At 45.3% G+C, this 15,589-nt stretch overlaps 1 protein-coding gene across 5 annotated transcripts in view; it reads left to right on the forward strand.

Annotated features, from left to right (window-relative positions):
* The window catches only part of TNC (tenascin C), a 94,673-nt gene that overhangs the window by 46,430 nt on the left and 32,654 nt on the right, over nucleotides 1-15,589 (forward strand). For 2 of the 5 annotated variants that reach the window (XM_082617862.1, XM_082617863.1), the window contains exons 11-15: nucleotides 4,524-4,796; nucleotides 5,356-5,628; nucleotides 6,243-6,518; nucleotides 9,321-9,593; nucleotides 11,929-12,201. The exons of 1 other annotated variant lie outside the window; for it this stretch is intronic. In XM_082617862.1, coding sequence (XP_082473988.1) covers nucleotides 4,524-4,796; nucleotides 5,356-5,628; nucleotides 6,243-6,518; nucleotides 9,321-9,593; nucleotides 11,929-12,201 — 1,368 coding nt within the window. The remainder of the gene's footprint in view (nucleotides 1-4,523; nucleotides 4,797-5,355; nucleotides 5,629-6,242; nucleotides 6,519-9,320; nucleotides 9,594-11,928; nucleotides 12,202-15,589) is intronic. 2 more of the 5 variants (XM_082617864.1, XM_082617865.1) reach the window with 1 other exon arrangement.

Here is a 15,589-nt window from a genome sequence, read left to right on the forward strand (position 1 = left end):
TCTACACCCAGCACCTCCCTCATTTCATTCCGCTCAAGTCTCATCTCAACAGACCTCTCTGTCAACCAGTCTAAAATGGTGCCCTATCCTGATTTACCCCTTCATGCTGCTCCAGAGTTCCTCATGACACTTGCCTGATATCAATTACTAGCTGGTTTACTTACCTATGGCCTGCCTCCTACTTCTAGCCAGAAAGCACTCTGTCTCATTCATTCAGTGCTGCAGCCCCAGTACCTTGAACACAGCCAAACACGTGGCATATGCTTCATGAGCACCTGGGGACTCCAGCTCCTCCAGAGGCAGTATTTCCACTGAATCTTCTGATCTTTTTCTTTCACCTCTGTATCAAAGGCCCAAATTCTCTCTCTTAAGGATTAAGGGAAGGGAAGTCATTCTCCTGGAGTCTTTAATTAAGCTTACTCTGGATGAAAATGGAAGGAAAGAAAGAAGGAAGGATGGGAGGAAGGAGAAAGGGACGGAGGGGGGAGAAAGGAAGGAAAGAAAGAAAAAAGTACTATCCCTGTTAGCACTGAACAAAATGAGTATGTGCCAGGCATCTCCCCCTCTGGCCCCATATTTGTATTCTAATAAACTCAACAAAACCCTGCTTGAAGTGGAGGCCGTGATTTTCTTTGAGCAGTAAGGGACATAAAGCAGGGAGGATATGCAGAAACACAAGGCCAATAAAGCATCCTCCCACACCGCGTAAGACTTGACAGTGATACCCCAGTAATTCTCAAGGGTTTGGGAAGCAGAGAGGTGGAATTTTGCTTTTAGCCACAGCTGCAAGTAATAGAAAACATTCTGCTCTAATTTTCCATTTTGATTTTCTCATGGAGCAAACTGAAATTTAGTCAAATATCTATCCATCCAACAAGTATTTATTTCTTACCTGCCATGGGTCAGGCAGCGCTGGTATAGAGAAGAGAAAGACACAACCCCTCCACTCAGGAAATGATACACATTGCAGTGAGAATGAGAGAACCAAAACCAAAATTATAGGAACGTAACTAGTCTGCTTAGAGGAAAGTGTGGGAAGCTACAGGAGCACAGAGGCAGATACCCATCCCAGACCCGAGCAAAGTGAAGGCAGCGTATCAGAGAAGGCTTTTTGGAAGAGGTGATACTTGGCTGAATCCTTAAAAAGGAAAATGAGTTGGGCAAGTGGAGAAGGGAGTAACGACATTTCCAGCTGGAGGAACAGTATGTGAGAAGCTCAAAGGCATGAGAAACTTTATGTTAGTGAAACCACCAGCTATACAGTCCTGCTGTATGATGGAGCTGGGGATAACAGGGTACAAGGTTACAGACATTATCAGTACCATCTACAAAGGGCAGTGAATATCATGCTGAGGGGCTTGGGTTTCATTCTTGACAGTGTGAAGAGTCACCAGAAAGTTTTAAGGCAGGCAAGGCTTTTAATTTCAATTAACTTTACAAGATGAGATCCAAGCAATTTAATCTACCCTTAGGGGTCCTGAGGCTTGAATTTGGCCATCCCGCTGCTGTTGGAGAATCACTCTCTCTCCCATCGGTGAGCACTAAAAGTGGATTCCTCATCAGTCAGCACTTGGTAATTACCATCTACAAGACGGTGGAAATCTAAAGATTTAAAGTTGGCACAGCCAGAAATTCCCCCAGGCCAGCTGGTCAACTCACCATGAGCACAGAAATGGGATTTTGAAATTCTGATTTCCCAGGCCCACTGACATTGTTCAGAGGGTAGATGCCAGTGCACAGCTGGAAGAAAAAGACAACAGCCTTTTCATAAAGAAAGGCCAAGAAATTCAGTATGGAACTACACAATGGAAACACTGGGCTTCTGGGGCAGTAAGCCCACAAGTGTGTCATTTGCTGTTGAAATGCAGAGTCCGCATTGATGTGAAGCCTCTGATCTCCATCTCGACTGTTGTCTGCTGTATTTTTATTCACGTTTTTCCCTCTCTTTTCATAATTCTTACCTGCCTCCCTTTAATTTATCTACTGATTTTATTCATTGAAGTCACACCTTTTACTTATCTGTCTAGCATTTGTTTAGTGAAGGGTTTTGGGTCGGGCACCAAAAGCACCCACCCAGCAGTGGTCACGGTCACAGCACTAAATATAACTGATTTTTTTTTCTTGATCTGCCTAACCCCCTCCCCACGCACACACACAAAAAGTGGAAGAATAGGCAAAAATTTTGGTGGAAGTATCATCACCATGACTACTACCATTTACTGGGCAATGTGACGTTTTATGAAAATTACTCTATCCACTGTAAGAAGAGATGAAGCAGGATGTGAAGGACATTGTATAAAGTATCTGCGGCTTATAAAAAAAAGCTGATTTAAAGAAAACAATGGTTCTCATGAGGAAGAGACATTTTCTAATGTGGATCTCCTCCTCTCTCCGACCATCTTGACTACAACGGCTTAACAGACAATCTGTAACCCCTCCATAACCCCTCCCTCCCCCAGTTAGGTAATTTCCCCACATCTCTTGCAACCTGGTACCTGAAATCTCTTTCATGGAAAAAAATATGCTTTATGTCATAATCAGAGAAAGAACTTAAAAGGCAGTTACCTGAGAGGAAACACTGACTTAATTCACACAAGGGGGGTCAGCTCTCAATGTCAGCTAAGTTCTTGACAAGAAGTTTTGACAGCAGCAGGAGAAAAAAAATAAGAAAGTGGGATAAAAAGGAGAGTTTATGGGCCACAGAACTGATTTCCTTAACTTTACAGTTTGGCTTAGATTGGTTTTTGTCTGATGTCTCTTCATGCATGAGGGCTCTTGGGATATTGGAAAAGGACACACTCCTGAGTTTAGTTGTGCCAAAATCCCAAGGTCAAGGAGATAATTGCTACAACTGGAGCACTGCTCCTGGCCTCACAAGGGCCGCCGGGTTAAAAGATAGCTGATCTTTTTCCCTTTCTTTCCCCACAAGCAGATACATCACTTGGAGCTTGGGGCCCTCTTTTTCTCACCTAGACCATGTTTGTGTGGTTAAGAACTGCTATGGGGTCTTGGATAAGGGCCCCAGGACACAGATTTGGGTTGAATGAGGAGTCTGTAGAATGAAGGTCAAGGTCAGGTATGGCAAACATTTTCTGAAAGGGCCAGGGAGTAAATATTTTAGACTTTTCAGGCCATATGATCTCTGTCTCAGCTCTTCTACTGCGCCACTGGAGCACATAAGCAGCCATCAGCAATATGTAACTGTGCAGGCATGGCTGAGTTCCAATGAGATTTTACTTATGACATCAAAATTTGAATTTCATATACTTTCATCTGTCATGAAGTATTCTTCTTTGGATTTTTCCAACCATTTAAAAATTTAAAAACTGTTGTCAGCTCACTTATTACCAAGAGAGGCAGCGGGCTGGATCTGACCCTCAGATCATAGTTGGCAGTCCGCTGTTCTAGATCAAACAAGATTTGAAGGAGTGTCAGCTTTGCCAAAATGGAACAATTAGGAAGAACCTTCCCCAGAACGTAGAAAAGTCTGAATCAAACAGATTCTTGAAAAGAAACATTTCCCCTCTGAAAGGATATCTTCTATCCAACTGCAAGCTAAGATTTTCAAGTGAGACGTCTGCTTTAATGGACAGATGGGATTGATTTGAAATGAGCAGCCAATGTGAGGCATATAGAGAGATACAACTTGTTCACCTAAATGAGCTCAAGGCAGTTCTTACTCTGTTGTTTAGAGGACCTGTTTCCAGAGAAAATCCTTTCTTCCTAGGTGATGCAAAGTCCATTTAGGCTCAGCCCTGGGCAAATTTATCACCTTGAAGACATATGCATTCAGACAAGTGAGTGTTCTGTGCTTTGCTCATTCTAGAGATGAATAAAGACGGCAAATTTTCATTGAGCTTAATAAGCTATTTCTCCCAGGGCCCCTCAGTCTTTCTTTCTATCCAATGAGGGACAGTTTTGCAAAGACTCAGTGACTTCGCTCAGGACAGGCTTACTTGTACTGTGTTAATTTACCTCTGATCTTTCTGCAGTGGTTTATGTAAACTGATTTGAGCCCCAGAAACTGACAAAAATCCCAACATAAAGAGACTATAAAACATGCCTTCCAGGAGAGATTGAGGATGCACGGAAAGGAAGAGAATCTAAGAGGAGGCAATTTCCTCAAAATACAGAAGGCTGGACGGCTCAGACCAAGAATCCCAAGAGTAGCCGAAGGCCGTTCCTATGATCTCACCTTTAAGATGAGAGCCGCTTTCCAAAGTGGAAACTGCAGCCCAGAGCAGTACTAACACAGACGTGTAGCATTTTCCGAATCCACAGGACACTGGTCAGTAGAAAAACACCGTATTCAAAAGACAAACCCAAATACACAACAAGGCAAAATAAGCATTCTATTGATTTTTCTGTTGGTGTTTTGATGGCAACAGCATGGCTCAGGGATGCAGGTGGCCCTGGGGCCCCCATGGCCTCGCAGCATTGGCAGCGGGTTTGCCATTTCTGAGTTCCCAGATGGAAAGCATTTCAGGAATGATGTAACTGACCCCATCTCTGTCATTATTCAGACCACGCCCCTGAAATGGAAAACCTCACCGTGACCGAGTCTGGCTGGGATGGCCTCAAACTCAACTGGACCACAGCTGACCATGCCTATGAGCACTTTGTCATTCAGGTGCAGGAGGCCAACAGGGTGGAGGCAGCTCAGAACCTCACGGTGCCCGGCAGCCTGCGGGCTGTGGACATCCAGGGCCTCAAGGCCGCCACCCCTTATACAGTCACCATCTACGGGGTGATCCAGGGCTATAGAACACCGATGCTCTCTGCTGAGGCCTCCACAGGTACCTCTTACCTTTCTGTCTATAGCTTCTGCTTTTCCCAACAGGAACCTGCCCAAGGATAATCAGACGCAACTCGTTTTTGAATAGATTTGAGTACCTTCAGTTATAGCACTGTGGTGCCTAATGATGGGAAGAAATCAAGACGCACAACTCCTGGGGTAGCTTTCACACTGCACCCCATGTGAACCACAGCCTCTGGGGCTGTGCACAGCCCAGCCTGGGGACTATACACACAGCCCCAATGGCAGGGACCTTTGGCTTCACAAACAGGCTCCCTCCTGGTGAGGGATGTTAAGGCATTATATTTAGAAGGAAAAAAATAATAATAATCTCTTTGTCTGCCAGAGGCTAGGGCAATTCCTTAATGAAATAAGATCACAAATGTTTTCCTACGCCTCACCCCCTTGGCTCTATTTCTCAAATTTAGGAAGCTGCATGGTTATCTAAAGAAAGTCACTTTTTTTTTTTTTAAGTAATATAAAGCCTATTCTTTCGTTAAGGAGTCCCTGGATCTTGGTGTGTGATTTGATCGTTAAACTAGTTCTTTGTCCTTCTCCAGGAGAAGCTCCCCATTTGGGAGAGGTCACGGTGTCCGAGGTGGGCTGGGATGCCCTCAAACTACACTGGACGGCTCTGGAAGGAGCCTACGAGCAGTTTCTCATTCAGGTGCAGGAAACTGACACAGAGGAGGCAGCCCAAAACCTCACTGTCCCGGGAGGACTGAGGTCCGTGGACCTGCCTGGGCTCAAGGCAGACACTCACTATAGTATCACCATCCGTGGGGTGACTCGGGACTTCAGCACACCCCCTGTCTCTGTTGAAGTCTTGACAGGTATTCTAGGCTACTTCATTAATTTGTTTCCTCCCACTGTCTCTGCTCAGGAGGCATCAACGTTCTTCCCTCCTCTAACTGGGTTCAGCCCCTACCCCAGTGGGAAATACCGGTGAATCATCCCTGCTTCCATACAAAGGTCCTGTCCCTTATTTGGCTGAGTCCTAGTCCTAGCATGGTAGCCAATTCCATGGAAAGTTCCACCTACTCTTCTTTTATATAAGTTGAGGTGACTTTTCTTTTAAAGCAAGTTTCAGTCGTAATAGCTAAGAAGTTGGAAAGCACGCTCTGCGAGTGGGGAAAAAAAAAACAAACGTTGATCTGAGCTCATTTTAAGAATGCATCAGAGGACTCCCCAAAGCACCATTTGTATGTCAAGAATGGAAGTTGTGAACAATTCTGAGAACTATGTTTCATTTCCAAAGGCTGACTAGAAAAGCCCTGGCTTTAGTGCCAACAATTAGAGTGTCCTCAACTCCTGCTGTAAATCATGCATCTGTGATCAATACTCACCAAACAACTCACCCCAACCTCAGCCAAAGTGCCATCTCGCCTGAATCCCAGCATGCAACTGCCTTTTTTTAGTAACTCAGCAACTCTGTCTTCTTATGCAGAGGAGGTTCCAGATCTGGGGAACCTCACGGTGACTGAGGTTAGCTGGGATGCCCTCAGACTGGACTGGACCAGCCCAGATGGGATCTATGAGCAGTTTGTCATTGAGATCCAGGAGGCTGACCAGGCCCAACAAGAAGCTCACAGTCTCACGATTCCTGGCAGCCTGTGCTCCACGGAAATCCCGGGCCTCAGGGCTGGTACCCCTTACACAATCACCCTGCGCGGCGAGGTCAGGGGCCGCAGCACTCAACCCCTTGTTGTGAAGGTCATCACAGGTATACGACCCTCCTCCCAGACCAGGGACCTGATTGTGTCAGCCAATTCACTGGAATAGAGAGAATTCCCCATGTATCAGGGCCCTCTCTCAAAGCTGTTGGCAGGCAGCGTGAACACAAGCTCTAACTCCAGAGGGTGTGGGATGGAATTCCACCTTTCTGGCCGAATATTCTTGGGTATCTCATTGTTCACCTCTGAGCCTTCATTTCTCACCTTCAAATCAGAGATAATACTCCTACCTCAGAACACTGGCATAAGCAGTCAATGAGATAATGAACGAAAGCACATAGCAAAGCACCCCTCCTGTAGTAAATTTTGAATGCCAAATAGCTAAATTTATCAGATAGCAACATATCATAATATAAATAGCATAAACAGTAGGGCTGTGACACAAGAATAGGGTCAGAACTTTCTAGAGAAATCTTATCATGAGTGGCCTCAGAGTCACTTACTGCCATCCATCTGGTAGTCAGACCTCCACAGAATAACCTTTGAAATGATTTATCATCTTCTGCTGAAGTTAGCCAAGTCTCTCTCTCCTTAACAAGGCAGGGCTATTTCTACGAAAGGAGAGTCACATTTGACCTCAACAAAGTTTTTGATTCAGTTTGGAGAGGAAAAACAATTCATCTCAATTTGTCCCCTGAAGATGCGCAACTCCATCTGTAATAGAAAACTCTGTGCTGGTCATACGGTTTCTAGAAACAACTCTAAAAAAGGCCATGGGAAAATGAGCCTGATTTGGGGGAACAGGGTTTTTATGCTGGGCCCTAAGCCCATGCCCTTCTCTACACATACTGTGTTTTGAAAATGCCGCCCAAATAACTTAATCAAATGAATTGTTTTCCTTGCTCATACATACCAAATAAATCTGGCCCTTGCTAGAAACTACACACAATTCCCCAGATAAGAAAAGTAATGTTGCAATACACCTAAACCGGCCAAATTATCAATGGCCTGTGTTTCCCAGAATATTGTCAAACCAAACAAGAGCAAAAGGGGCCTTTGAGACACGTGGGATCTGGGAGCAGGATGCTAATGATCCGCATCTGTAGTTTGTAAACTTTTTGTTTTTAGCAGCAAATTCCTTTTGCACGTGAAATCTTACAAGGAGCCCCACTATAGGACAGATAAATGAACAGCTATTCTTGGTGAGCTGGGAAGGAGGAGAGGGCTGCCCATACCCATGTCCCCAACCCAGTTCTTCCATAAAAGGACCAGTTCTACAGTTTGAATACAGCCCCTCTAAAAGGTCAAGTGTGCCCAGACTCTCCTTGTGCACTGAATCCTGGAATATCTCATACTCTTTCTGGGGGAAATCTTGCAGATATTTTCTTTTCTGACTTCACATCCATGGCCACTTCAGCCTTAAAAAGAGAGGCTGCGAGATTGCACTTAACCCTGAGCAGTATTCCACTAAGTAGTGAGTGTTTCCATATCCGGAACCCAAACTTCCTAAACCAGCAATGACTACATTAAATTTCCATCCTACCTTGTAGAGAAATGAATAGTGGGCCCTGCTCTGCACCAGCTGCTGAGCAAAACATAATCACTTTTAATGAAGAGTAGGCACCAACGGCCTTGTCTGTGATGCAGACATTCTTCAATCAGACACAAAGTGCTATCAGGAGAAGGGGGGAGGGAAAATGCGAAGCCAAGAATCCAGTACCGTACGGAAACTTTGATCTCTGAAGGATGAGAAAAGTCCAAAGATAAAACATTGGACTTGTCCAAACCTGATTCAGCACATGCTTTATACACCCAGTCAGACAGCCTGTGGCCAGCAATGGGATGATCTCCCAAAGCCCAGTAATGAGACGAAGCAGGTAATTCTCTCCCACGTGACCAAGAAGTTCCAAGGAGAAACGTCGAAACAGTGATACACAGCTCTGCATTCTCGGAGCCAACCCACTGAGGATAGAAACTATGAGGGACAAAAATTCCAGGAAGTTCCAAAAGGCAAAACTTGAATTTGCCACGTGCTGGTAACCACACACATAGCATTTGCATTGCATTAGGTATTACAGGTGATCTAGAGATGATTTTGTAGAGTATACAGGAGGATGTGCATAGGTGATACGCAAATACTACACCATTTTATGTGCATCCTCAGCTTGTTATCTATGGGGGTCCTGGAACCCATCCCCCAAGAGTACCAAGGAACAGCTGTGTATCTGTTAGGCTGCCATTTACCAGGTCCTCACTACGTATCAGGTGTGATGTCAGGTATGTGTCAGGTCTAAACTCAGAGGTTTATAAATATTATCATCCAATCATCACACATTCCAATGAAATGGTGCTGTCAGCTCCAGTTGAAGATGAGGGGCACAAGGCTCAGAGATGACCTGGGTGACGTGCCCAAGATTACGCAGCTAGCAAACATCGGGGCTGGAATTCTAACCAAGGCCCATCTGCCTCCAAAGCCTGTCCTTGTAACCAACTCCTACTTCTCTTACCCTGACCCACAATCCCACATTTTCCATGGGCCTTTAGGGTGCTAGTCATGCATGATCCTCAGAGACCTCCCAGCAGTGGGTTGTCAGCGGTCGTGACGGCATTGCCATCTCAAGGATGAACAGTGTAGATATTCTCCTTTCTGACCATCTTCAACTCCTGAAGAAAGCTGTGGCCAGATTACCACAGTTCAAACGGGAAGCTCCCCGAGACCAAGAATGACCACACACACAAACACAAGAAACTCTCTTGCCCCTTTCTCTCTTCCCTAGAGCTGGGCTGTGGGACGTTCGGTTTCTTCGCTTTCCGTTTGCAGCACTGACAAATTCCTCTCTGTCCTTCTTCAGCGGAGCTCCCCCAGCTGGGACACTTAGCCGTGACCGAGGCTGGCTGGGATGGCCTCAAACTCAACTGGACCACAGCTGACCATGCCTATGAGCACTTTGTCATTCAGGTGCAGGAGGCCAACAGGGTGGAGGCAGCTCAGAACCTCACGGTGCCCGGCAGCCTGCGGGCTGTGGACATCCAGGGCCTCAAGGCCGCCACCCCTTATACAGTCACCATCTACGGGGTGATCCGGGGCTATAGAACACCAGTGCTCTCTGCTGAGGCCTCCACAGGTACCTTCCTCTCCCTGTCCATGATGCTTTCTCTCCAAGAGGCGTGTGGGGAGCCAGCTTCTGTCCATATCTAAATCCTTTCCATGTGCCCGTCGGCTACTGAACTTGCATGCTCACACACCTCCCTAGGGGCTGTGCCTTGGTCCAGATGCCTTTGACATCTCAAGAATGAACGTGCAGGTGCTACCTTTTCTGACCTCTAGCCTCTAGCCTCTCCCAGACCTTACCTATCCAATCCTATAACTACATCTCTGCTAAAGGATGGCTTTCCATTTCACGAGACAGCCTGATGGCCTTAACTCTTTTCTCCAGTGCTTGGCTATAACTAAAAGCCGACCCTTCCGATGTGTGAGTTCTGGTGGAGCGCAGATTATTTACCTCAGAGAGGCTTTTTGCTAGTTGCAAATGGTGCTTTACTATCCCAGATCCCTCAAGGCTATGGGCATGTGGTTCTTGCATTTAAAAGAAATGTTTTAATTTAAATGTTTCTTTAAAATGCACGGAGTATAATAAGAGAACTGAATTACCCTCCTCCTCCGGGCAATTCTCTCAGATACTCAGTCACTGTTAGAACATCAAATTAGCAAATAGCTAGAACAAAAAAGAAAAAAAACAAAACATCACACAATTATGACTGGAGACAGTACCAAAGAACAAGCCATTCATTAGCAGAAGTACACACAGCAGCATCTGAAACAAAGAATGTCCCGGGCTCTGAATGTCAAAGATCTGATGCCCTTTTTGTTCTTTTAATCGAGAATTGCTCCCTGGACTGTCGGCCTTTGCATGGCACACTCTCAGCCCGGACCCAGGAGGGCGCATTATAGTTTACTCATCACTCTGCTCCAGTGACAGGGCATTCAGTGTTTCCCTGCAGCCTGCGCAAGAGCCCAGCCCTCCCCAGCACTGGTTTCTGTGTTTCATCTTCCCATGTGCCTCCACTGGTGTGAAATTGAACAGAGGCTGTCAGGTTTGGTTTTGCATATGCCTGCCCCGTTTTCCTATAATGATTTCCTATAATGATTTCCTGTAATGATTGCTAAACTTTTCTGCAAACCTGTGTGTCCTAGTGGATTCTAGCAAAAACGTAGCTCTGCATTTTAGCCTCAATCATTTCAGTAACTCTCGCTGAGATAAGCACACAGCACAGACAACTGCTGCATGAATGGTGACCCTGAAATGCCTAAAAATTGCAGCTGAGGCTGCCCTGGATGGACTCAGGGCTCTTTTATCTAACATCCATAAACAATCCCTTCTCAGAAGGCAAAGAAATCACCCACCACTTTTGATCTTTCCTGAAGATCTTGCGGTTTGGGTGTTCTTAGTATTTTTATATGTTTTCTTTTTCTTTATAAGGATAGCAACATTCTTGCTCCTGACAAGTTGGTCTGTGGGGAAGAAGGGCCATAATTCCATCTGACCTGCGTTTCACCAGATCTCTTGGGATGTGAAGTCTTTCTCCTGCCTGGCTAGAGAGACAATACTAGCTTTTCAAATCTTGCTTCTGCCTGCCCTCTGCACGTTTTATTCCTGTCGCTCGGAGAACCACTGGTAGGGTCATCTCTGAGACAAAATGTTACTTCTTGGCCAAACAGGGTTCCCTGATGGCCTTGTCCTGGCTCAGTTCTCTTGGTTGGCAATGCAATACTAGCTTTCTTGGCCCATGTAGAAGCAGTTAAGAAAAGACAAGCTATTTTAGCAGAATATGAGAACAGCTGGCCCTTGTCAGAAGTATGATGAAAATACCAAGAATTACACTGACAAATTGCCAATTCCCTTTAAGTCACAAAATCAGAAGCCTCAAGGTACCACCTTGGGAGGGTAATGGCGTCAGAATTATTTAGTCGTCATCTGAACAGATGGGAGGTCCCTCAAGGCAAAGGATGTCTGCCGGCTGGAGCCAAGTACTCGTGGTCTCCTGAGTGCAGTTGAAGAGACTAGAAGCCGCCAGCGCTCGTATCTTTTGACCGATGGCCAGCATCCCTGAGGTGTGGCTCCCAGAAGCATCTGGGCTTCAACAGAACAGGTCCTGCTGCCGTCACTGGGCCGGTCTCCTCACACACGCCAGATCTCGGCCAGACCCTGATCTTGTGTGGCAGCTCCAGAGCAGGGAGATCTAATTGCCATACCTTCCTTTTTGTATTTTTCTTTTAATAGATCCCCTTTTTCTCTCCCATTGGCACTGACTGGTAACATCTCTTCATGTCACCCTAAGCCTGAACTGTCGGATCTTTCTAGCTGGCTATGGTTCTGTTAACAACTGCAGTCTTCAAACCCAAACGCAATGATTAACTCAGATTTATTTGTTTCTTCTCTCCTACCCCTCCTTTTTCAGCCGGAGAACCTGAAATTGGAAACTTAAATGTTTCCGACATCACTCCTGAGAGCTTCAATCTCTCCTGGACAGCTACCGATGGGGCCTTCAAGACCTTTACCATTGAAATTATTGATTCCAATAGGTTCCTGGAAACAATGGAATATAACATCTCTGGTGCTGAACGAACTGCTCACATCTCAGGGCTCCGCCCTAGTAATGATTTTATTGTCTACCTCTCTGGACACACTCCCGGCATCCGGATCAAAACCATCAGTGCCACGGTCACCACAGGTACATGCACATTCGCCCGCTCCTAACACCCTCTCTCCAGAACCTTTTTTGCAGGGCAAAGCCGCTCCTTCCTGCCCATTGAAGCACAGGCCACAGGGCACTAACTGTTGCGTGACACTAGGCTGGAGCGCTATTTAACATAACTCTCTTCCAGCAGCAGCCCAAATGGGGACTTTCCTAATTTATCCCTGACCAGGACATTTGCAGCATAAAATGTAGTTTGGTCCAGAATTCCAAGTTGAATCTGGAGAAAAGAATTCTCCTCATCAGTAGCCAAAAAGCCATGAGGAGAGATGTCCCTGACTTGGAAAGACGTCTATATTGGTCAGAGAGGTCTTAAAAATTATATTGTGTGTTATCCAACTGTCTTTGCCTTTTCCTAGTGCCTTTGACTTCCTAATACCCAAATATTCCAATGATTTAATGAAACTGAATTGGGCAAGTGATGAGGAAGAGCAAAGATTACTCATCACATGAGTGCACGAGGAAGTCATGCCATTCAGACCACTCCAATTCCAATGCCACCTCTAGGAGAAAAGACCAGAACATGCCGGCTTGCTTCCAGAACAGTGAATGGTAGATGGCAAAAATAAAAGTAGAGTTAACTAAGGAACTTGGTCAACAAAAGAGTGAACTGCTTTCACTAAATCCGCAGTATCTGTGACATACACGCTATGGGAAATGCTCTCTGGAATGCAGCAAAAGAGAATTCTATGTGAATTCAGAAAGGAGAGCCTTGTCCATTCAAAATAGCATTCTTAGCACATTTTGGACAATGCCTTCTCTTGAGAGATAAAGTTAGACATCACAAACTGAAATTTAAAGTTATCTGTGGAGTAAGCACAGGAGAGTCTTTTCTTCTTGATCACAAAAAGGGGTTCCATATTCTAGGGGAATTCAAGAAAAGGGTTAACATTGTAGTATCAAAAGCATCTATCGGGCTTCCCTGGTGGCACAGTGGTTGAGAGTCCGCTTGCCGATTCAGGGGACACGGGTTCGTGCCCCGGTCCGGGAAGATCCCACATGCCGCGGAGCGGCTGGGCCCATGAACCATGGCCACTGAGCCTGCGCGTCCGGAGCCTGTGCTCCGCAACGGGAGAGGCCACAACAGTGAGAGGCCCGCGTATCGCAAAAAAAAAAAAAAAAAAAAAAAAAGCATCTATCATTTAAGTCACTCACAGCTGAGGGAGAGTCTGTCCTCATTCTACATGAGTCTACAAAGTGTTATCAGCGTGGACCACAGGAAAAGCTGTGAGCCAGCAATACCTAGTTCTCATCCCAGCCAGATGAAAGTATACCAAAACCTAGGGAAATTAGTCAAACACATATATTTCTTCCTCATGGCTCAAGTTGGTTTTCAAAAAAATGCAAGTGTCTTTACCAGAGGGTTAAGGCTAAAACTTTATGGATTTAGTCTTACATGTTTTGATTTTGACCCTCTAATAGTGGTTTTTTGTTTGTTTTGGTTTTTTTTTTTTTTTTTGGCTGCGTTGCATCTTCAATGCAGTGCAAGGGCTTCTCATTGCGGTGGCTTCTCTTGTTGAGGAGCACGGGCTCTAGGCATGCAGGTTTCAGTAGTTGTGGCTCATGGACCCTAGAGCATAGGATCAGTAGTTGTGGCACACGGGCTTAGTTGCTCCGTGGCATGTGGGATCTTCCCGGACCAGAGCTTGAACCCTTGTTCCCCTGGATTGGCAGGCAGATTCTTAATCACTGCACCACCAGGGAAGTCCCTCTAATAGTGTTTTGAATTGACACACTTTCGTATTTTTTTCTTCTTGCTTTAGTAGCTGAACCTCTCCTTAGCTGCCTGTCTCAAATGTGACCTCGGGCAGTGTGTCCATCTCATGGATAGCTCAGGAGTCTGCCTTTGATAGCTTTCTTATAGAAGTTAGGAATTCTGACCACCTCCAGGAAATGGTGGTACGTTCTGTGCCTGTGGCGTCTCGCAGCTTTGTCATTGCCAACCTCAAAGCTTCTTCTGATTACACTGTCCACCTTCACGGGCTGATTGGCAGGCAGTGTGCTCAGACCCTGATGGTCCAAGCAACCACAGGTATTTCCCACGATGGGTTCTTCACTCTCCCTTGAACTTCCCCTGAAGAGCATTCCCAAAAAATCAACCTCTACCCATTTTTCACCCTCCTGGTCCCTCCAGATCCTTCTCAAATTTGAGAGAGACATCCAAATCAGAGCTTTAAAACTTTAAAAAGAAAAATTCTCACCCCAAATTAAGGAACTTCTGTGTCAACCTCTTTTTTCTAAATACCCACTCACATCTGGAGTTGCTCTGTTTGTTTGTATAGAGTTAACCTGATGTGCTTTGGTTGAATTTCCAAACCATCCTTTCATCTGATCTTGAATAATCTTTTCCAGTTCCCATTATTGTCTGCCTGTGGTCCTTCTAATCAAAGTTTGCCCATGTCTTATTCAAAGGGGTGTGCGCATGCCATTGTTGTTTTCCTCAGTCAGAACGATCTACATTCTCTTTCTCTCCACCAAGATTTTATTTTTTTATTTTTTTTTTCCACCAAGATTTTAAAAGTAGTGTCACTAGCATGCAGAGAAAAAGACCCCAAAGCACAGCCCAAGTCCCACACGAGAGGACCTAGTGGTCTCATCTTGTTCTTGAGACTTTTATTTGTCTGCATTCCCTACAGACTGCTCTTTTTTGACATTTACTCTATCAAGCATGTTTTGTCATCCAATGACATCTGTCACAAAGTGTCAGAGTCTTCCTTTCATCTATCATCTTGTTCACATCTTGGTGCATGTGGTGAGCATTCAGAGTATTAAGTTTTTGAAAATGTCTGTCTTTCCTGGAAGCAGACAACATGTCAAGAAATTGTTTCAAAGGGTTAGAAGTGGTAAAAGAAAAACATCCCTAGCTTGCATGCAACACTGACCGGACCCTAACTACCATTCTCTGAGTTTTCTTCTTGCATCTCGCTTTTCAGCTTGGTTGCATCCTTTGGGAGACAGCTAGAGGTTAAGCTGACCTTGAAAACCTAGGTCTTATTGGGTTTTGGCAGTGCCAGTCTCTGGTAGCATGAAAAGAGTCCTACCATGCGTCCTTAATTCGGGAGATTCCTTCCACAGCAAAATATAAGGAAAAAGCAGACAGAGTCCCATTTGAAGGATTTCACTTTTTCTGTGGTTGAGGTAATTTGCCAATGCTGTTACCTGAAAATTATAGCATCATTAGCTTCTCAAACTAATTGCTAAGGAGGAAATCCCATGCCATTCCTTACGGCTATCCTCTGCTTCTGAGCCAGATTCATTTGTCCTTAGAGACTTTATGGCATTGAGTTATGCTGTGCAGTTGTCCAGTTACAGTTTATCCAGATGAGCTCCTTCCTTCCTCCAAATACTGGAGCTGCAGCAAAAC

This window comes from Mesoplodon mirus (assembly GCF_964341445.2).
Source record: "Mesoplodon mirus genome assembly, chromosome: 1".
Lineage (NCBI taxonomy): Eukaryota > Metazoa > Chordata > Mammalia > Artiodactyla > Ziphiidae > Mesoplodon > Mesoplodon mirus.